General features: G+C 39.8%; 1 protein-coding gene across 4 annotated transcripts in view; it reads left to right on the top strand.

The window, feature by feature from the left end:
* The window catches only part of SLIT3 (slit homolog 3 (Drosophila)), a 531,488-nt gene that overhangs the window by 463,267 nt on the left and 45,731 nt on the right, over positions 1-22,490 (top strand). For all 4 annotated transcript variants that reach the window (XM_010579134.1, XM_010579133.1, XM_010579136.1 and 1 more), the window contains 2 exons: positions 8,360-8,457; positions 15,222-15,361. In XM_010579134.1, coding sequence (XP_010577436.1) covers positions 8,360-8,457; positions 15,222-15,361 — 238 coding nt within the window. The remainder of the gene's footprint in view (positions 1-8,359; positions 8,458-15,221; positions 15,362-22,490) is intronic.

Below are 22,490 nucleotides of genomic sequence, written 5' to 3'. Positions count from 1 at the left end.
GCAAATATTATTTCTCATGATGCTTGTGAGCAGCGGGCAACTTTTTTTTTTATTGTTTTGTTGACGTAAGTATAGCTGTATAAACAATGATATTGACCTAAAAAAAGAAATCGGAATTGTCTAGGTAAATTCAAATTTATTTTAAAACTTTTTTCAAAACTAGAAATGGATGAAAGTAATTACTTTTTCATGTTAAATTAATTGGCTTGTAAACAGCAATCCTCAGAAACTATATTTTTGTTACCCCATTGGGACAGATGACTAAAGAGAAATAGTTAATTCTTCACCACTGTGAGTACCCTAACCTAGAGGCATCCATGGCGTGGATGTCTGTAGCAAGGTCTGCATTCAGAAGGAGGAGTCACAGCATTTTTGTGAACAACAGATGATCAAAATCTTTCAACTTCCACCTGGCAATCTAAAAGCAATCTGATCCAAAATTACTGTGATATCATCCATGCCTTGCCAAATAATTTGTATATATGCCTAAGCAGATGGATCTAACATACACCCTGCCAGCTCTTGTAGTTGTTTGACCTTGCCAATGAGCGTCATCTACATCTTTTCCAGATTGAGGCTTAGCCATTATGTCCATGGCCAGAAAGAGCGTAAACAAGGAAACAGTATCACCTGGATCTGCTGAAGAGCTTCAGACTACTGTATATAGATATCAGTGTGTAAGCTGGCTACATATATCTTAATATCAGTGCACTCAATTAGGAAATCAGTTTCAAATGGTTCTGTTGGTAAAATAACAGAGTAATTCCCAATGCCGTATTTTTTAGCCCTTCCTGCAAAAGAATTTAGATTCATTTTATATTTTAAAGCTAGTTTCATTCTTCACCCAGTTTGCAGCATCTCTAATTATTTGATAAGTAAGTATTCCCTTCACAAAGCTGAGTCACTGTGTTTGTAGCGATCGCTGAGGTGTCCATCAAGTCCTTCATGCTGCAATTAGCATAAGATGGCATGCTAACTTTCATAACTTGCTTTAAGATTTGCAGTACATGTAAAGCTTTTCCTTGTCATGATCTCATTATAGCAAATAGTGGCTTTCTTTGCAATGAAAGGCTCTGAAATACACAATCGTGCATAGAACCTGAGAGAATTTTTCCTATCAAATTTGTAACTGGGTGTATTAGCTGTGTAGCTGAATTCATGGCATAGTGTTTCCTTGGTCAATTATGCAAAATTCTTCTTGTTTCTCCTTTGTATTTATGGCTGCTAAATATATTTATTACAGGGAAACTGCTGAATACCTCATTCTTATTTCCTAGCTTAATTTTCTAGTGGAATTGAGGTTTATGTGATAAAACTTTGTTCGTGAGACATCTCTTTCCCTTCCTGGCCTGGGAATAGTTCAATTTACTCTCCGATTTTGACTATTTATAACCAGAGGCATAAAGGTTTCAAATGATGAACAAAGACACTGGGAAAGAGGCCACTAAGTAAAAGACTGTAGCATCAGTTCATACCTTATTGGATAGCTGTATGCCATAACTTCAGGAAAACCTTTGATTGTAGTTCTCACTTTACTAAGCAAGAAAGAAGAAAAACTCAAGTAAAAAATCCCTTCAAGAGTTCAGACTGTGCTGAGTGTCTGTGTTTTCTATTTTTTCTGGATGCTTTTTCCTCCTCTCCTCTCATCCCATCTCATCTCATTCTTTTATATGAAGCATCAGGAATCATGACTTGTTTACACACCACATTTAGCCCTTCACTCTATTAGACCTTTGCAGGTCTGAATATACGAACGAGTCCCACTGGCACATGCAGATGTAGTTTTTACACACAAGCAATCAGCATATGTCAGAATTGTTCAGAAAACTGTGTTTCATAAAATACTTCCCAAGCTGTGTGGAAGCAGAGCAAAGCTACACACAGTGGCTGTAAGTGTCCATTTTTTCTTAATTTCACAACATTAGGAGGTTAAAAATTTAAAGCTGGCAGATAACTTGTAAGTTTGAATAACATACCTGAACACACTCATAAAACACAGTGCACTTCTCAGTTTATCTTTCTGTGAATTTTCCTTCAAGCCTATCATGAACTGGAAGATTTAGTTAGCCTTTTCCCTTGACGTAATGATTGCTTATTAACTTCTGACTAGAACACCCATAAGGCAAGTGCATTAACGTTTGTGAGACAGAGTTGGATGTGGATGCATTGCTTCCACTATTAGCAATGTAAAGGACTAGGTTTGCAGTACAGTATCTTTGTAGCTGATAATTTTGTCTGTTTTCCCTAAAAGTTTTAGCTGTATTTAGAACTTGATAATTAAGTTATGAAAACTTCCTAGTTCTTAATTTAAAGTCTCTATCAACTATATTTGTCTTCGTCTAGTATTTTTACTAAACACATGAACACTACCATCTGTTCTCTACATATACCATCTAAATAAAATTTATTATGAACATGTTGTTTATTGTTAACAACTCGAATAAACTTTGGTATTTCTTTTGTATAGCTCATTTTTCCAGCATACTTTAAAACATTGTAGTTGATGAACAAGGCTGTAATTAGCTGGACAGAGGTCTCCCTATTCACAAACCATTGAAGTTGGATAGACTTCTGCCTGTCTGCAGGTGTCTTCATCACTGGCTGGATCATGTTTCTACTGCAGTCAGCAATGATGGTTTTATACAGCAAAAGGTTTCTACCTTGTGCCTGTGGCAAGCTCCATGCTGCCACCTCTTATCTGTGCCCGCTGCTGTTAGAAATGGGTGAAGAATCACACTAAAATGGACAGAGGTCAAATCTCAGCCATGCGATCTTGAATGAAGCTTTCAGTCTCCATAGCCAATACTAATTTGTGAAAATTAATTAAAAAAAAAAAAATTGCAGTGCTTGAAACAGTGTCAAAGCAAATGAGTGCTTTTTTTATTGTATTATCTTTTGTTCTTCCTGCTGAGGTCCTTATTAGTTTTTGCTACTTGTTCTTGGGTGTTTAACTAATCATGATGTAATGTTTTCCAGTATTGGATACTTGTAAAGGCTAGAATTTGGCACAGCAGTACTGAGGAACAGCTTGTATATACACTAATGCCCAATACAGTTAATTACTGTTGAGTATGAAATGAAGAACTGACACTTTCTAAGTACGGTGGATAGTTTCTGTTCTCATTCAATGAAATATGGAGCTGGAGCAGCCAAGATAAAATCTGGACCAGCTGAGGTACTTCAGATTTAAAAAGGCAGCTGGACTCTGAACATATATGTCTTCTGATTAGTTGCAGAAATTTTATGTTTCAACACCTAATCCTTTCCTCTTCTACAGAAAATGAGAGAAATTACACAAACATGTTTTGGATCTCATGCTTTCCTATCAGACTAGACAAAAATTTATTGCAGCTTAAAAAAGCTCTAGAAATAAAATATTACACACAGAGGGACCTTCATCCTCTTTCTGTGAATTGCTGAGAGAGTCATATCTTCTTGCCCGTCCTTGAAACAAAGTCTGCACTGCTTTTTCTGATCCAGACTTCATTAAAAGGCTCTTTAGTCTTGAAGCAAATATACAATATTCTCCTTTGTAACAATAGTTCTTCCAGGGAATGTAATTCAAAGAGTTTTTCCCAATTCACAGATAAATTAATTTTAGTGATGCTTGACAGCAATTCCATTTTTTCCAGTAAGAACAGTCTTACTGTAAATTGAGACTAGAGAATTGCATTATTCATTTGAAAGATGTTTCTAGAATGTCTTTAGGCTCTTCTGGGTAGTGACAGTCTTATACAGAAATAAAATGGCCTTGCTTTGCTGTAGATTTATTAGTACCAGTATTTCCTGCAGCTTCCCTCCTTTCAGAATTCTTTGTTCTTCATAGTCTTCTGTGTTAGAGAAATTGTACTTGTTTTGTGGGCTCTCAATGTGCTGTTGATAAAGTCAGCTCAGAGAAGATAATCCTCAGAGAAGGATTAAGTGCTGTTTGCCCATTTATTACAATGAGTAAACTGAGTCAGAGAGACTCTAATTTTCCTAAAGCCACATAGCAACTTAGTGTTGTAATTAAGTCTGATTCAGCAGCACATACTAAGCGGTTTCCATGGTGCCTGAGGCCCAAGAAGCCAATAATTCAGCCATGTTCTGTACGGAAATGAGAGCTGAGTCTAAGTCATGAGAAATTTCATGTGCCAGTGAGAGAGACTGAAAATGCCTTGCTCTCATTTTAACATTTATCTTTATTAAATTTTTACAAGAACATCCAAAATAATCTGAGTAATTACAGTAGAAGTGATGGGACTGTTTTACACGGTGTTCAACTGTGACGAAAACCTTCAGAAAAACAGATGCTGTGGTTTCTGCTTTACTTCTTGCTGTGCTTAGCTGCACAGGGTTTAGTATTTTAGTGATACAGGGATGAAGAGTTCATGTGAAACAGAAGTAGCTGACATTAGTGAACTATCTATAAAACAGTCCATTCTTCAGGGACACTGGAAAAGTATTTGTGATCTTAGAAATATAAAAAATGGCATCTTCCAGCTTCACTAGGATAATGTGGTAAACACACAGGATTCACAACACAGATGGACAAAACACAGGCAATGTTGCAGAAGGGTGGCAGCGGATTAGTGTTAATGCTGCATGGCTCGCATCCGTGAAGTGCTGCGGACCACATGGTGCCAAAATAAAACCTGCATGAGCTTCCCTCGGCGCTTTCCCAATTCTTCCCTGAGACATTTGGGGGCTCAGGATTTCAGATGGAGAAGGACAGGCTGTTTGGCAAATGCAGCATGGATGAAGCAGAAACCCTCTCTGCCAGGTCTTGGGTGAGGTCTTCGCATGCTGCCTGCACTGCTGTCTTGGGGGAATGAACTCACAGAGAGGCAGGGGGTTGGCCAGGTCTTCCTGTTGTTCTTTGGAAATGTTTCTCTCCTGATTCAACCAAGGAAATGGATGTCCCTGTTCCCTTGGTTTTGCACAAATTTTAAAGTGCAAAGCTGCTGCTCCTTTCTCTGGGGAACACTGGGGACAGAGCCTCAAGAAATACAGCTTTGTCTCCCGTTTCTGTAACAAAGCTCCTCTATGGTGTTGGACAAAAATATAATTACTGTGTGTCTCATTCTTCTCACAGCACAATGGCAGTATGTCCTACCTGAAAAAATACTGAAGATTTCAGTAGTATTTGGAGGACTGAACTGTATGACATGTGAATGGGAGAGCCTAGCACCATGAGTGGACAGACCAGAGCAGATTAACTCTGTAGAAAAGTTCACACTTATAAATTGGTTTGGGTTTTTTAATGCCTTCATTAGGCTTAATTGAGACTGCACCAATTTCAGGATAAGCACTCCAGAGACAGATTAAGATTGCTACTGTTATTTATACAGTACTTAAAGCATGAATGGAGCTTGAGCTGTCACAGAACCAGCACGGTCCTTGTCCTGCTGGCTTGTCACCTCCAGGCTGGGCACACTGCTGGAAATGGACACACCAGTCAAGAGCTGTGCATGAACTTCTGATCAATGTAGGATGTAAGAGAGAGGTGGGCAATGATGAAAAAGGGTTAGAAAGATGTGACTAGCCTATTTGTTCTTCACTCAAGAGTGAGATTTCCCAAGCAGATATGCAGCCAGAGACAAACTGATCAAACCCATCCTGGTGTGGTTCTCCTGAGAAATCTGTTCCTTTATAATGCACAAAACCATGTAGTCTCGATTCAGGGAGCAGATAGGTTCTTTTGAAAAAAAGGTAGGGAATGTTTTCCTTGTTGAGAGCTAAATAAGCCTTTCAAACAACTTTGATATAAGAACATGAGAAATGCCATAATGGGTCTGTAGTGCTTTTACTGCAGCATTCTGTCTCTCAGGGCTGCAGCAGCAAATCTTTACTGTTTGAGAAGAGTACACAAGCCTGCCACCACTTCTCCAGTTCTCCCAGTGCTCACCAGCATCCAACTAGGTATGCTGATGTCTGCCTATTGCCTTTCATATCTGGTTTGGATCTATTGTACGTTAATTTCTCTAATGACTTTTATACTATCTGACTTCATAGAATCATAGAATCGTTTAGGTTGGAAAAGACGTTCAAGATCATCGAGTCCAACCATCAACGATAACCACTAAACCATGTCCTGAAGTGCCTTGTCTACGTGCTTTTTGAATACTCCAGGGGTGGTGACTCACCCGCTTCCCTGGGCAGCCTGTTCCAATACCTGACAACCCTTTCAGTAAAGAAATTTTTCCTAATATCCAATCTAAAACCTCCCCTGCCACAACTTGAGGCCATTTCCTCTCGTCCTATCTCCAGCCACCTGACAGAAGAGACCAGCACCCACCTCAGTACAACCCCCTTTCAGGTGGTTGTAGAGAGCGATAAGGTCTCCCCTCAGCCTCCTTTTCTCCAGACTAAACAGCCCCAGCTCCCTCAGCCGCTCCTCATAAGACTTGTGCTCCAGGCCCCTCACCAGCTTGGTTGCCCTTCTCTGGACATGTTCCAGCACCTCAATGTCTTTCCTGTAGTGAGAGGCCCAAAACTGAACACAGGACTCTAGGGGCGGCCTCACCAGTGTCTCACAACCTCCTGTGGCAAAAACATCCCAGAAGCTCATACTTTGGAAGAAGCATTTTCTTTTATCTGTATTAAGCTCATCTTCTAACATCAGTAAGTGTTCCTCTACCGCTGAGGAATTTAGTGTGTGACAAATTCTGCATTCACCACCTCCATGAGTTTGTAAACCTCAGTCAGGCCACCCCCATCAATTTTCTTTTCTCCAGACTAAAAAGTTGTAGGCTTTATATTGTCTTCTTCTAAAATAGTTGCTCATCTCCTTGAACATTCTGGTAGTCCTTTTCTATGCCTTTTCTAACCCCACTGTATTCATCCCGAGGCAAGCAAATCATTGGCAGGTATCTGCCAAGTACTGTGTTAGGCTTCTCAAAGTCCATTCTTAATTCTAATGTAATAGTATATCTTAAGATACAACAACAAACAAAGTCTCAAAGCTAGGTGGAAAAACAACTAACAGTTGATGCTCTCACGTGCAGTACATGGCTGAAGCATCAAGATGCTTCATTTTGACAACATGGCCATCATAAAAACATGAGATGATAGAAACTATCTGAGTGTCCCTCACTCCAGTACATTATACCAGGTATGTGAAGTCTGAAAAGGGTTGGAAGCTGTTGCAGATTCAGTGGAGAAAGGAGTGACTTCTGATGAGTGTTGTCAGCAAGGGAAGTTGGCAGTGGTAGGCTAGTGTTGAGTACTAATACACAAAAGTTACAGATGTCACTAATGATGTCACCAGCTGACATCTGCCCTCTTTGTTTAGAAACTCACAAATGGATATACCACTGTTATTCCTCTAAAGTGCAATGTAAATAATAGTTTTTAAACCAAGGCAAAAAAAACCCCCAGCAACCTTGACTGAATTAATGTATCTCCTGAGATATTTTTCTCATCTTGATTGCAGTCATGTATCAGCTTTCCAGTAGATGAGCTGGCAGAGGGCCACTGCTAACGGGATCTTCGGTAGGAAGAGTAGAGCGATCTCTTGAACTTCTTGTGGTTGCACAGATCCTTTGAGTATTGAGGCTTTCAGGTGTCTTTATTCCACCCCACTGTGTGAGTAACTGAAAAGCAAGACCAAACTCTTTAATGTTTTTGCCCATTTTATAAATAGCTTGTTCTAATCAGCAGGATATGATGATCAGAGAAATATGTCTATGCCTTGAAGAGCCAATAAAAAGTCAGTTGGTAACAGTGGAGGTTGTTCAAGGTAGTGAAGTTCAGTTGTTACTGATGTATATTTAAGGGCAATCTTTAAGAAGGGAACTGATTCAATGATGATGTCTCAAACAGGATTCAGTGTGTTCTGTACTGAAATTCAAACTAAGCTCCCTCGATAAAAATGAATTTTCCCCTTTAGGTTTTGACAATGTATAGTGATGAGTATGGTGTACTGTTGCAGTGTTTAACTGAGCACTTGGTAAATGCGGCTGAATGAGTACTGACTCTATGTGGTCTTGTGCTGACTGTGTGTGTGGCCTTCTGCTTACCTTTGGCCATGATTAATTCTTTTCATTGTAACTAACATTAGAGGTTAAAGTGGATTAGAGTAATGATGAAACCAGCTGTTTCCTTAAAACAGTCAAACGAAGAGTTAACTAAAATCTTGAAACTGAAATGATACCAAGATACCCACCAGTCCCGTTGGTCAGAACAGTTGCCCTGCCCAAATTCTCACTTAAGTGATGAATATATCTGACCATCAATAAAGAACATTAGGTGATGTGATGGGTCTGAAGACCACAGGCCTCCTGTAAATGGTGCCACATGTAGGGTGGGGGAGCAAGAAACATTGATTCAGATGGCATGAGTCTTACTAACCTTGTTTCTTTTGAATTTTCCCAAATAGGGTCGAGACTGCAGTGTGCCCATTAATTCCTGCATTCAAAATCCATGTCAGAATGGAGGGACCTGCCACCTCACTGAGGCAAATAAAGATGGATTCAGGTAATAACACAAAGTTCATAGAAAATGAGATGATAAAATTAAATGTGTTTCTATCTTGCATTAATGAACTATAATGGCTACTTTATAAAAGCTGCTGCATGTGACACATCTATTTGCCATACAAAATAATTAATCTGGTTTCATTGGTGTGACATATTGTTTCCTCTGAAACAGGCCTCCTTATTTTCTCATAATGGAATATACTCTTAAGGGCTATTTTGAGCGGTCTCCCTGATCTGCATTGTGTTATCTGTATGCTAATTTTCCTTGGGGCATTTCAAATTCACATATACCTTTTTTGTATTTGTAAAGTAAGCATCTGTTGCTTGACAACCAGATGCAAAATGTTTTCATACTGAAGAATCTTTTAGACAAACAGGCTTTAAAGAAACAGTTAAAAAACATGGAGAGATTGCCACATCTTGAGCACTGTGCCTGCAAAAGAGTAACCTTTACAGCTGGACATTATGAATTTGGTTCTGCCATATAAGAAAGATGTAGCATAGGTGGGAATACACCAAGAGAAGTCCAGAAATTTTCATGAGGTAGGTGGGAGATTTGTGCTGCTACAGGCACTACTTTACAGCTAAGAAAATACAGGTTTGAGGCTTTGGCCACTAGTTGTCATTAAAGTTGATACTATTATTTTTTTTTTAGAAACAAGTTGCTGAAATTTTCATAGGTTTGGTCCTCAGTGTTCGTGCTATTTCTTGCACAAAATATGTACAAAAGTACACCGTGCTGTTGTTTCAATTGCATATACGAAACCCTTGCTTCTAAAAGCTTTTATACATTACTGAGGCTGCTGCTTTGTCTTCTATATATAGCTTCCTATCAGTGACAGCTGGAGGGAGACACAGAATTGCAAGGTTTATAAGTGGTGTAAACAGGGAGTCAAACCAGTACATTTTTTCAGTTTGATTCCAGTTTGGTTTCAGATGTGATTAAGACTGTTCCAGCTGAGGTTAACTCTTTGTCAACTAAGTCAGTAAATCCATATCATCTTATGTCAGAAAATAGGATTTTTTTTTCAAAATAGAAAGGGCCAGGTGAAAGTCTGAGTGACTGGCAGGACTTTAGGTGCAGTAGGGAGTTAGCAACCCCCTCCTGTTCCCCTACCAATGGTAGGATGCCCTTTATATTTCCAGAAAAGTATTGTGGCTTCTTTTTGACTCCCCAAATCCCTCATGTGGGAATGAGGCACAGAAAAGCTTCCATTTTGCCCTGTGGGTAGGATGAATGGGGAAGCAGAACGCAGAAGAAATGCCCCAGAGCTTCTCTCTGTCTCTGTGCCTGCCCACCCTCAAGAATTCCCCCCTTACAGAAACAGATCCAGCACATGCTGGACACAGAAGGACACTGATGATATTATAATGGTAAAGTGCAGGTTGATGGGAATGAAGGGACACTGTGCAAAGAACAGCCTGAGGCTTTCCAACATGGGAGAAGAGGAGTAGAACACATGGCCACGAGGGGCAGTTTAGATCTCAGCTTGAGCGTGTGTGACAAGGCCCTGAGCAGAGCGGAAAGTGCATCTCCTGGGTAGAGATGCATCTGTAGGGTCATACTGGTGCATGGTGGTGGGAGAGGATGAGGAGGCTCTGCAGATCATAGCATGTGCAAATGGTCATGCTGCTTGACAGACCCCCTAGATTTTGGTGAAACCACTACTCTGATCTGATATACCTCTTCTTGATTCAGATTTTAGGAGGCTCAGCAATTTTTGGAGTAAAAGTTCAGGTTCAGCTTCTGCTTGAGAGAAATAAAGGTCTGGTGGTCTTTGGTTGGGTTCCCTTCTGGTCGCCCTCACGTGATACTGTTTAGATAGCTTTTTCCAGCCTGTGCCAAAGCAAAATTGTACCATATTAGATTATCTGTTTTCTGTCACTCAGTACTCATTTTTCGAAAATCTAGCTGATGCTAAAAATGTGCTAGTAAAACATTTTATAATACCCATAATACTAGAATGAAAGGCTTCAGCTTATATTTTGGATCAGGTTTTTCTTTAGCATTTTTGTTTTGTTCTATGGTAGAAAGTAAAAAGTTTTGAATGACCTGAAATGAAAGCTACTTCTGAATTTTTCTCATGAAGAATTTTACAATTTCAGAGGCTTTGCTTCAGTTCCAAATGAACGTCATTTTTGAGATCCTTTATAAAACTGCAGGGGTGGTTTTGTTTATTAACCACATTTGAGGCTTTTTAGGGATGGTTTCTGCTTTTATAGTTATTTATACAGTTTCAGTTGATCTAATAAAAAACACATAAAACCATATCTCGTCAAAAACTTGCTTCATAAAATTGAATGTTCAGCTTATACATTGCTCTATTTTCTCTCCATGTTTTTAATTCAGTCAGCCCATAGCCCCAGCTACTCTGGAGAAGAGGAGTGTAGAGCTTTAGCATGTCGTAGACAAATGTGGTGTGGGGATGGAACAGTCAGTGATGGGGAAGATAAAGAAACATTTTGAGATTGAATTTGGTTGGTTGGATTGGGTTTTTTTGGTGGGAAATCTCCTCTCCAGTGGATGGCAGCAGTCAGAGTTATATGCATATAAATTGTGTTCATCAAGATGGGAAAACGTTGCCTTAGATTATATGCTCTGAGGAAGCGGATGTCAAAAACATTTTCATGAGAGGCCTCCTTGGATTTTTCTGTTGTGTGGCCTGTAAAAGAAATTATATCTTCTGTATATTCTCTTCCCTAGGGAAATATATTCATACACAAGCTCTGCTGCCAAACTTGTCAAATCTTTACTCTTGTAAAAAGGAAACTTAAGCCAAAGCTCTCCCCCTATGAAATGCCAAGCAGTTTAACTCTCAAGTTTCTGTAGCCTTAGACAAGAAAATTACCTTTTAAATAATGCTAAGGTGGTGATGTTCCCCAGGCAAAGGCAGGAAATTCATAGTTATGACTGAGATTCCAGCCTGACTCGCCCACTGTGCCTGGAACCCACAAGGGCTCGCAGCAGCAGGGGACTGAGATGCTCAGACTTGTTGTAATAGCAGGTCCTGGTGGGGCAGCTGAAGGGCAAAGGTTCAGCTGGAGTTCTTCAGTCCTTCTTGGCATCTTTTATTATTGCATTTTTTCAATTCTGAGTAATTTTCACATTCTGTTTTTTCAGGTAGGGACAACTTCTGTATTAAAGAATAGTCAAGTGACATTGTGTGGCTCAGGGGATTAGAAACATGAAGTTCTTCCTCCCTTTGAATTGCTCATTCTAATCTAATCTAATCTAATCTATGTCTTCTTTGACAAAGGGTTGCCAAAAAAAGGTGCTTATTGAGAGTGATAAAAGAAGATGGTCAATCAGACATGTCCTGGTCATTTAGCGTGCCTGTAAGTGAGACTTTGACAAAGGAGTCAGAGCTGTCAGCTCTGCTTCAGTTAGCCACAGGCAACCAGCTGATCATTGATAACCTACAGTGTTGGGAAATAACGTCTCTGGATTATTTTAATTTTTCTCCGTATAAAACCTCCTCCATTTTCCAGAGCATTTTCTTTAGCATTTTCCACAAACTTTAAGTTTCCTCATAAATGTAAAATCCTGGAACTGATTAACTCCCTAGTGTTAATTCTGCCTAGCTCAAGGAAAAACACTGTACTTCCAGATTTACAGGCTACTCCATTGGGATGTAGATGTAAAAAGCTCCTTTACCAAGAAACTGTAATATTCGTGAAAGAATTTACTATCTCTATTAAAAAGTTGATTTTTTTTGAAATGTGATACTCTGTATGTATGCCTATTTTAATAAACAGATGCTAAACTGTTTCATTACAGTTTATGAAAAAAAAAATTAAATATAGTAAACTTACAAAATTGTTAGTATTCTTCAGCTCCAAAAGTTTACCCCCAAAATGTTGTCATTAAGCTCTGTGTTCCCTTGTGTCTTCATGACGATAATGGGCTTTTATTTAGTTCTTTATTTTTAGGAAAACACAACACTAACAGAAAATCCCTAAACTGGAGGAATAGGGTATTTGGACCCTTATGATCACAGCGTCTTAGAAAATAGTTCTTTCCTGCGTGGCCCCGTTGTTTCCGAGGTCCAAATGAAATGCTGTCTCACACTGCTTCACTATTTAGTCAGTACAAAGTTTTCATCGTTGTCTCTGGAATTAATTTTCTCTCTCAGTCAGCTGGAACCCAAGTTTGATGACCTTCCAGTCACTCTGCAAACTTCATTTTTCTTCTAAGCTTTTTCTGGGAAAATACATACAAACAGTCCCAAGATGCAACTCTTTCAACATATGGTTCAATCCGGGTCCCAAATTGTATGTTTTATCTTTTAATTTCAGTCCTCATATTTGGCACATTTGAATGCAAATCAAAATAAAGTATCATACGTAAGCAATAATGTAAAGACTCCCTATAATACATAGGGACCAGTAGCCAAATGTCATTAATTATGCTGACATTTCCTTCAGTATGGAATGTGTCCTAATACTGAGCAATTGTATGTTAACAATCCCATATGCATTGTTACTAATGGTAACTCTACTGAGTTGAACCATTACAGTGATAGTATTTAATAATGTCATTTTTAATTGCATACATCCAAGCTGTCCCAATCCTTTTGTGGAAGGAAAATGGTGTTACATTCACATAAAAATAACCAGCACAAAGCCGCTCTTGTTGCTTTTCTTTAAATGGAGAGAAAAATTTGTGCTCCCAAACTGAGACCTTGGATGCCAAGCTGCAGCCTGGAGCATATTTTTATGGCTGAGTTATAAACCCCTGAAAATGGGGTTTTGTAATTGAGAAGGGAGACATGATGAATGTGTCACTGTATTTAATTGGATGTCTTTAAGCCCCTCCCCAACGCTTGCATTGCCACAAAAGATGGTGGGCCAGCTCTTCTTTCTTATCTGCCTCCTGTGATCCTCTGGATCATTGCAGGGTCAGCAAGAGGACATATTTTATTAGCAATAATGAGCTTGAGACAGGAAAATAAAATATTTCTTATTGATTTATTGTGTCCTAAATTGGATTTATTTGAGCAGTTTGGTTTTGGTTATTCATGGTGAAGGTTTTCTAACTCTCATGACCTGTGAATGGTCCCTGCAGAACTGAATGAAGATGACGGGTAGCATGTAACCTATATATGCCTGTTCTGTACCCATCTAGAAGATCGTACTGTTGTGGTAGCTCAAGACACAGTCCCTACCCTTTTTTCTTCCTCTTTGTTATTCCCTTAGTTTCTGAGGTTGCACATATCATGAATAATCTTACTTTATCCTCAGGGTCCAATATAGGACCTACCAAAGGTGGATGCAGCGCTCTGTGCCATCCCTCCCTTGGGAGTCCCTGCCCTCTGCTCAGCCTGTGGCACACAGGAGGAAGACAAGCAAATGTCATGCTGAGAGCAACCAGCCCAAAAGTGCTTCAGTTTTCTTCACAGATTCTGATGATCTCCTATTTCTCCAGGGCATTCCCCACCACAACCCCATGACACCTATATAAAGCAGGATAACCACCCCATGTCCATTTTGTCCATCTGAGCTGGAAAAAAGTACCCTGCAGCTATCTCTGCACTGGAAATTCTCCTGGTTTCAGACAGCTGTGGATGGCGATTAGTGTGACTGCTCTGGTGCTTTCTGTTTTTCATTCTCATCAATCAGTACTGCTTCACATTTGTTCAGTTCCTTTTCTGCCACCAGAACTTGCATGGGAAAGGAAATGAACAGCTGAGTGAATGTGTAGTTTGGACTGGGACTCGAAACAACCCTTCCCTTCCCACACACACTTTCCGTGACTAGTGAACAGCAATATTGACACTTCAAAACTGACTCTTCAAATATCATTGCTGGCTTCTTAGAAGCCACTGAAATGACTGGAGCACTTAACACATGTTTTTAGACTCTCTTTTAGGAAACTGTGGCCTCCACCTCTTCATCGCTTACAGCTAGTTTAAAATATAAAGGTTCTGTTAGCAACCATAACTTCTAGATCTGGAGAGGAAACAGAGATTGAAAAAAAAATTAAAGTCATTCTTCAACCGCTTAGTTTCTCACACTCCCTCTAGGGACCATACATCACAGTGTTGTGAGATAAAATATTTAGTGCAATTATTCTTCAATAGTGTCCACATCCTCACAGAACCATTACTAGCTCTGCCATTGTTTGTTTGTGTTTTAGTTGAATTATCTAGTCATCATCAGCTCTTCTACAAATAGATGTTGGAGGAGCTGCAGAAGCACTGAAACCTTACTGCACTTGTAAAAGCAATCATTCCCAAACATTTCTTGTTTGGACAAGTGACAAAGTGGTAATGAAAAGAAAATGTTCATGTCTGTAAACTCAATTCAAGCCGTTCCTCTTTAAAGAGATCGAGCTATCTAAAAGCTGCCAAGTTGCCCTGCAATTGTGCAGTCCTCACTAGGCAAGTGTCCACATACTCACAAAATCATTAACAGAGAAGCCAAGGGTTTGAATATTGTGATGAGTGTTTACTCTCCTGCCCTGGAGTTGCTTGCTTCAATGCAGGGCTAGGGTTATCAACAAAGAAAGCAAAGGGAAGCGTGACAGAGGCTGTCTCCTGCTGATGCTTTTATGTGTCGTGTAAATAATTACATGACCCCATGAACCATCAGACTGCATCCTTCACCAAACACATAGGGTTAAAGTACTCTGTACTTCACAGCAGCAGTGAATTTGGCTCCAGAAACTCACTTTTATATGTTTTAATTTCAGTTTTGTACCTCAAACCTCCTGTCCCTTCAGATCCATGCTAACTTTTATTAATTTTTTTTCTTTCTCCAAAGCTGTTCTTGTCTCCTTGGGTATGAGGGGGAGAGGTGTGAAATAAACCCAGATGACTGTGAAGATAATGACTGCGAGAATAACTCTACATGTGTGGATGGGATCAACAACTATGTCTGTCTCTGCCCTCCTAATTACACAGGTAAGAAAGGGCCACAACCGAAGGACAGGAATCCATGAAGAGTCCCTTCAGTGCCTGAAGGGAAGGGTCCAAATACGTTTACTTTGTCCGTGAGTGTAATTAACCAAGAATCTAGTCCCATTTTAAAGCAACCTGGATGTCTTACTGGAGACATGTTAGTTCTACCAATATTGCAATACACTTGCTCACAAACATGGCCACTTTTCTCAGTCAAAATACTGACGGCTCATTGTAAAATGCATTAAAAAATAGTGAAGTTTAAGTTGTCAGAGAAATCTGTACTTTTGCACGCACATTCTCTAAATGTATTTCAGAAATACTCCCAGTACTGAGCTGAGTCTGATATACACATCTGTTCTGAATCTTGCAAAATAAAAACAGTTCCTGTTTAAATTATGGTAGGAAAATAGCTTTTGGGGCACAGCTTTCACCTGAGATCTCAGAGGTCTGCATTTATTAAATAAAATGAGCTTGACAATGTGCTGTTTAAATTCATTATCTCCATTTCACAAGCAGAGAAGCAAAGGCTCTGTAAGAAACTGTAGGCTCAGTTGTAGTCTTCAGTGTGCACCCATGGCAGTTAGCCCAGCTCAGCAGATGTGCAGTCACCTGCTAAGTCCACGGTGACAGAAGTTGGTAACTGAGTTAAAAATGGAATTAGTATCTCCAGCGCCCATCCTGCATTTCAGATAAATTCCTTCCTAAGCCTTCTGCAAGAGCAGAAACCTGGAATCTAAAAATGGTTTTTCTCAAGTCATTACTGGAGCATACTGTTGACTCATTCAAACTGTGTTAGCATGGCCTTCCTGGCTCAGCATGGAGTAGTAAGGAAACACCTGCAATAGTTCCTACTTCCATCCTTTGAAATGGGTTTATTACCTTCTAAGCATGGAGAAGTAATGAAGGGCTTCTTGTACACTGGAATATATTACATGTCAGGGGATTTAATGAGGATCAAGCTTGAGTGGCTGAGTAAGGCAGGAGGAAAGCTTCTAGAATTTCCAAACTCTTAAAATACTTTTGTGGCTGATACAAAGGAGGCCCATGTAAATCTTTAGCTGAGAAAAGCCCTATGACTTGAATGTACATTTATTGGAGTTCTAAAATGATCTTTCTGCCAAAAACTGAAAAACTTCAGCTTAGCAAAGAGTTTTGCTTATAGGATGTTGAGCCCATTGTGCTTACTTATCCACTGATTATGTGAGCTATTCTTGGGTGGTTTCAAACAAAATTCTATACAAGGAGGCAGAGTCTTTACATTTACAAGAGGAAATATATTTGTCCAGCCAAGAAAAGACATCTCTAGTAAGGAACTGAATCCAGTATATATGCAAATGCACTTTCCTTTTCACAGGCATATTGCAGATTTTTTTTTTTTTTCCAGACAAAACAGGTAGGAAAGAACTAGATTGGGATTTCTTCTCAAACAGCAGTCTGGATAGGGGCCAGAGCATTCATATGATACTTTAGAATCAGTTCTGAAATAATTTTAATCCACTTCCAGCTTTTTTTTTTTTTATGTGAATATTGTCTGTGCTGGTCTTATGCTTATTAGCAGGAGTTTACCAAATACTAGACCCCAGTCTTGCAATGTGGAATACACACAATTGTATATACCACACAATAAGCATTTGCTGTCACAATGCAGGCAACAGCTTTGACTACAGTTGCAACAAACTGAATTTTTGAAGTAGAGCAGGAAATACTTCTGGAAAAAATAATATGAATCATAAGTGAAAAAGGTTGCAAAAATAGGGGTGTTGCTTAAATCAGAAAGCTGAAGAGTTACAATAGTTCATGTTGCTTAAAAATAGGAAGAGTTTAGTGAACTGTGATAAAAGAATTGCCTTAACCTGCTGGACCTCCATTTTGGAGTGGGATATTTCATCAAACCTGATCAGTCACCTGGAAGGACTCACTACAGTGCAGCTGGCTGGGCCGAAATATCCCTCTGAGGTACACCTGGCCCTCAGAGCAGAAAGGCAAGGAACAGCATAAAATGGCTGGAAGAATTGAAGCCATCAGCCAAACAAGTTACATGCAAGCCAAGTAAATCTGAGCCATGTTTTTGAGGGTCCTCTAAGAGTTGAATCTGAACACAAGAAATTGGACATCATCTGAAGTTGCTTGACTGAATGAACAGCAGCTAAGGAAATGCCATGGAAGCACATAGGCAAGTCATGAAGAAGCACTTTGAAAGGATTTGTGTGCCTGACCTGAAAAGAGAGGGATCTGTTAACCAAAGAGTTTGACTGAAGTCTCCTGTGACATCCAGGGCATCTCTGTGTATATTCTTTTTAAATAAACCTTTGTATACTGAAGCAATACCTGAAGCTACTATGGCAGTATCTATTAAAAAAAAAAAAAAAAAGTAGGTGCAGATGACTTTAATATTGTGTTGAATATGCTAAGAATAGTGAATGCTAACATTTCAGAGAGAAAGCGGGTCACTGGAGGAGTCAGGAATACTTATTCTTGTGCTCAGAATTGTGCATTAAGGTACCTCTCTCCATCTCAGGTGCTGACTGTGCTTAACATTGTGTAGCAAACTGTATGTGCTTCAGAGTTGCCAGGTGTATGGATTTTATCTATGTTTATATGAACAAAGAATGGATGACAGGGTACTTTCCTGGGACGTAGTTTTTCTGTGAAGTAGTCTGGGGGACAGTGAGCTCTCAGTGCAGTACTTTGCCTAAAAGGGCAGTGATATCCATAGGCAGGACGTATCTAATAGGACAGAAAATGGAGGTAATACCTCTTCGTGTTGTGCCCGAATATTATACTTCGTTCTGTTGTTCAGAATTCAAGGAGCAAGTTGAGGTATGAGAAAGAGGATTAGAAGTGAAACACAAAAAAACATTGGGGGATTGAGAATAGATCTGGAAGAGCTCAAGAAAAATCTTATTGGGCTTAACAAAGAGTAGGCAGACAGAGCAAGGTTGGGGGTTTTTTTGCCCCCCACCCCCACCCCAAACACTTGTATGGAGAATAGAAGTTTCTTTTAAAGGTGCATTGGCTGACCTTTGTTGCTGAACAAATCCAGACCATACATTTTTATCAGTGTAATTATGCAAGAGTTGTTGTTTCTAGCTACAAACTGGATTTCTCAGCAGATGCTGTAGCTGAAACACAAATTAATTTGACAGAGGTCTATGTTACACTGGAGATCAGACTAGATGTTTCTGTACTGATAATCTGTGATGTTTTGAGTAACATTCAGGCTGTTGGTTATAGATGCCCAGGTCAACTATTGCAGATTCCATCTTTTCTCGACTGTAGAGGCAGGCAGGCTCTGGTAGCACTACGAAGTAGGTAGTCTGAATCCCTCATCACACTAGTGCTCTATGAAGTAAATGTACATTGTAATAAAAGCATAGCCTGAATACAGGGAGGAAGAAGATCCAAGAACGTGGATGTGTGTTGTTCTGCAAGAAATATTTAGGATCCCCCTCGGTTTAGTTGACTAATGGTTAAATCATGATAGTAAATCTTATGTGCCTAAATGAAATGCAAATTAAAAATGCATGTGTTGGAAATGTGGACTATTGACAGAGTTACAGTATCTAGGGTTTGGTTTTTTCCACACCTTAGTATTTTCCTACTTTATCTTCTGTCTGTCTAGTTTTACTTGTTATAGCCTTTTTAGGAAACAATATCCCAAATAATGATGCATAAATTTTGCTTTCATTGGTTGGAATAATGAAGGCCAAAGATCTTTCTTCAATTAATAACTTTTTGCAGTGTTTTCCTTTAAAATTCTTTTGACAGTCTTTTCTCCCACTCAAAATAGATGAAAAATAGCCAATTTGTTAAGTGACTGCTGAGGGAAGGAATTTCCCACACTCCAGCCCCATTTCACTTTCATTTGAAAAAAAAACCCAACACACCAAAAAACAACCCACACTCACACAATAACATCCTTCCTAGTTCCTTTCCACATGATAACTTTAAAACAATATACAAATACAAATGGATTGTATGGAATAGGTAAACATAAGTTAAAGAAGACAAAACTGAGAGGGAGGGTAGGCAAAGAGCTGATTGCCATAAAAAAGATTCAAGCCCTTACCGGCACCACCAGGTTTCCTCACCATTCTTAAAGTCAATATTTTCAATATTTGTTGCCTGTATGTACGTAACCAAACCAATACTCATGCTGTGTAGCAGAGTCCTGATGGCTTTTATTGTCAGCTGATGTCTTATTTTTCCACTCTCCAACTGGTTATTTTAATCCTGAAGCTAAATTATAAGCATATATTTTCTCCAGGATAATCATGTACCCCAAGTCAGCGAGCTCTAAAGCCTGAAGTCTGTGGGCTGGTTTACAACCTGGTCGGATCCCTTGATGGATTACAGCTCCTCCTTACAGTTTTGTAGGCTTTCCTCCTCTTCAAAAAGAAACTTATATAGGAACATCGAAAGAGGAAGTAATGAATTAGATCAATCACCCCAGTTCTTTTCCTTTTTGTAGTTTTCTAATTTTTGTCTTTTTTGCTTTAACATGACCTATCTCCAGCTATCGATATAAACATTCTGCTGTCTTCCTGACTTTGTGGTTTAGAAATGTAGGACAAAATGAATACAATTTTTCCCTTCCATTCCTTTTTTCTATTCACTGTTGTCACAGACTTTCTTGAGAGCCATCACTGTTTTGCTTATAGTTCTAGATTAGCTGTAGAATTTCATACCTCCAAAAAGAGATCCTCTCCTCAGTCTCACTATTCTTTGTGCTTTCACTTGAAGAGGTGTCCAAACATACGTAAAGGGCCAAATTCGCTGTACCAAACATGTACTATGTACTTTGAATGGTTTTATGCTTTACTTGCTAGTTCATTTTGTTTTGTTTGTTTGCTGTAACTTTTCCTTCCTCCTATCTGATTTTAGCCAGAAGCAGAAATTTGTAGCACTTACACACCAAAAATTCAGGAAATATTTCAGTTTTTGCTAAGGATCCTAAAAAGCCTCAGCAAATAGCCGCACCTCTTTGTTCTGAAACCTAAAAAAAAAAAAAAATTAGTGGCTTCTACTACTGAAAATAGGTCTTTTCTAAAATACATGGCATCCCATGGTGGGGAGAGAGGGGGACCAAGTGTTTTAAAATAGTTTGTTTCCCTGGGAAAAAGCTGCGAGCAGTTTGTATCACAGACAAAAAAAAAAAAATATCTCTCTCAAACAAAAAAAAACCCAACTAGAAACTATTTCTGGTTGTATGTGTTTGGAAGAGAAGGCTAAGATCTATTTTACCTTAGGGGACCTTGTGGTGTCCTGTGGTAGATGGTATCTGAGATTTTTGCAGTTACGCTGCTTTTAGACAGAACCCTATTCACTGTTAGTGATTATGGTCCCTTTTTCTGGCATATCTGATTGTGGTAATGTTGCATGGCCAAAGCCAAGCACTTAGTCAAGCCAAACAACTCTGGAAGAAAGAAGTTGTGTGGTGACTTGTGGCTGACACTCTTTACTGGAGCTCTCCAGCCCGTTTCCCGTCACTAACCATTGCAAGGCTGATTTGCAACAATCCCTGACATGGGCACCAGTGACAGCTGAATGAAGTCGAATTGGATCATTGCACTATAGGTTGTTGTTTTTTCCCCCTTGCAAGTTTTTAACTACGTGTTTGATATAGGAACAGGAAGTTTTTAGGTAACGTGGTTCAGCCTTGTGGTTCCACGAGAATCTGGACTGCCTAATAAACACTGAAGGCTTAAACAAGTACTTAACTATCAGCCTCTTTTAAAACCCTGGAATTTTAGCATAATTTCCCTGAGGCAAATGGAGAAAATTGTGGTCAAAGTTTGGTGTAGTTTCTTCCTTTTATTTGAAGGAGTTCTGCCTTACATGGAAGTTTCTCAGTTTTAGTTACTTGGCAAATGTGAAGTGTGGGTGCCTTTTTATTTTTTGCACAGAAAGCAAACACATTTCCCACTTGTATAACTACGAATGAGAAGTGCTGGAAGAGCTGGAAGTTTTTAGCTTTGTTCAAGAGCCTAAGCCCACCAGCCCTGTTTTATTAAGAGAGAACCATGTCATTGCTATCAGATTGGACTCTTATCTCATTGTACTGGGACTGAAGAAGGAAACAGCACAGTAACTGGCAGTTCTGCAGCCTGTCTTTAGTCTCAGTATGGGTGTCCTGTCACGTTGGAGCTCTCAGCTCCAGGATTTCTTATGGTCAGATTCCCATTTGTAAAATGTAATGCGTCACATTTGGGGAACCAGATATACTGGAGAATTTCTGCTTGTTCATCAGGACCCCAGTGTATCTCTAAGAAAATGTAATCTCAGCTACTACTGTCTAAAAGTACGGGTGGAGTGAGTATCATCCACAAAGGGGATTCATGATTCATTAAATCCAATCTGTGAAGAAACACATCAAAGGATTAGAAGTTAACCACAAGCCCATTTTTTTAGCTGCTTACTGGCGGGTGGTGCATACTGCACAGTTAATAAAGCTGAGAGGAGCAGAGTCCACCTATGGACAGTCAGTGTATTCAGCACTCCGACACCACAGTGATGGCCATGGTAGAACTGCCAGCAGGAAATAAGAAATCTTTCTGCATGGCAAGTATTCTTAGAAGACCCCTATTGGTTCAAAGACCATATTGGGTTTATGTGGCAAGGTTTTGGTAGCAGGGGAGGAGGGGTCCGAAGGGGTGGCTTCTGTGAGAAGAGATCAAGAGCTGCTCCCCTGTCAGACCTGCCACTGCCCAAAGCTGAGCCCATCACCAATGCTGATGAAAAAGTATGAGAGAAGCAATTATGCAAATGCCAAGTGAAGTGAAGAAGAAGGGGGAAGAGGTACTCCTGGTACTGGAGCAGAAATTCCCCTGCAGCCCATGGAGAAGACCATAGTGAAGCAGCTTGTCCCCCTACAGCCCATGAAGGACCATGTCAGAGCAGATGTCCACTCTGCAGCCTTGGGAGACCCCATGCCGGAGCAGGTGGATGCGTCTTGAAAGAAGCTGCAGCCCATGGAGAGCCCACACAAAGAGCAGGCTCCTGGCAGGAGCTGCAGCCCACGGAGAGGAGCACATATAGGAGCAGGTTTCCTGGCAGGAGCTGTGTCCCACGCTGGAGCAGTTCTTGAAGAACTGCAGCCTGTGGGAAGGACCCGCATTGAAGAAGTTCA

The sequence above is a fragment of the Haliaeetus leucocephalus genome, unplaced genomic scaffold, assembly GCF_000737465.1.
Source record: "Haliaeetus leucocephalus isolate CR32 unplaced genomic scaffold, Haliaeetus_leucocephalus-4.0 Scaffold656, whole genome shotgun sequence".
In the NCBI taxonomy this organism is placed as follows: domain Eukaryota; kingdom Metazoa; phylum Chordata; class Aves; order Accipitriformes; family Accipitridae; genus Haliaeetus; species Haliaeetus leucocephalus.
The sequence above is the reverse complement of the archived record's forward strand: the minus strand, read 5'-3'. Positions and strand labels throughout refer to the sequence as shown.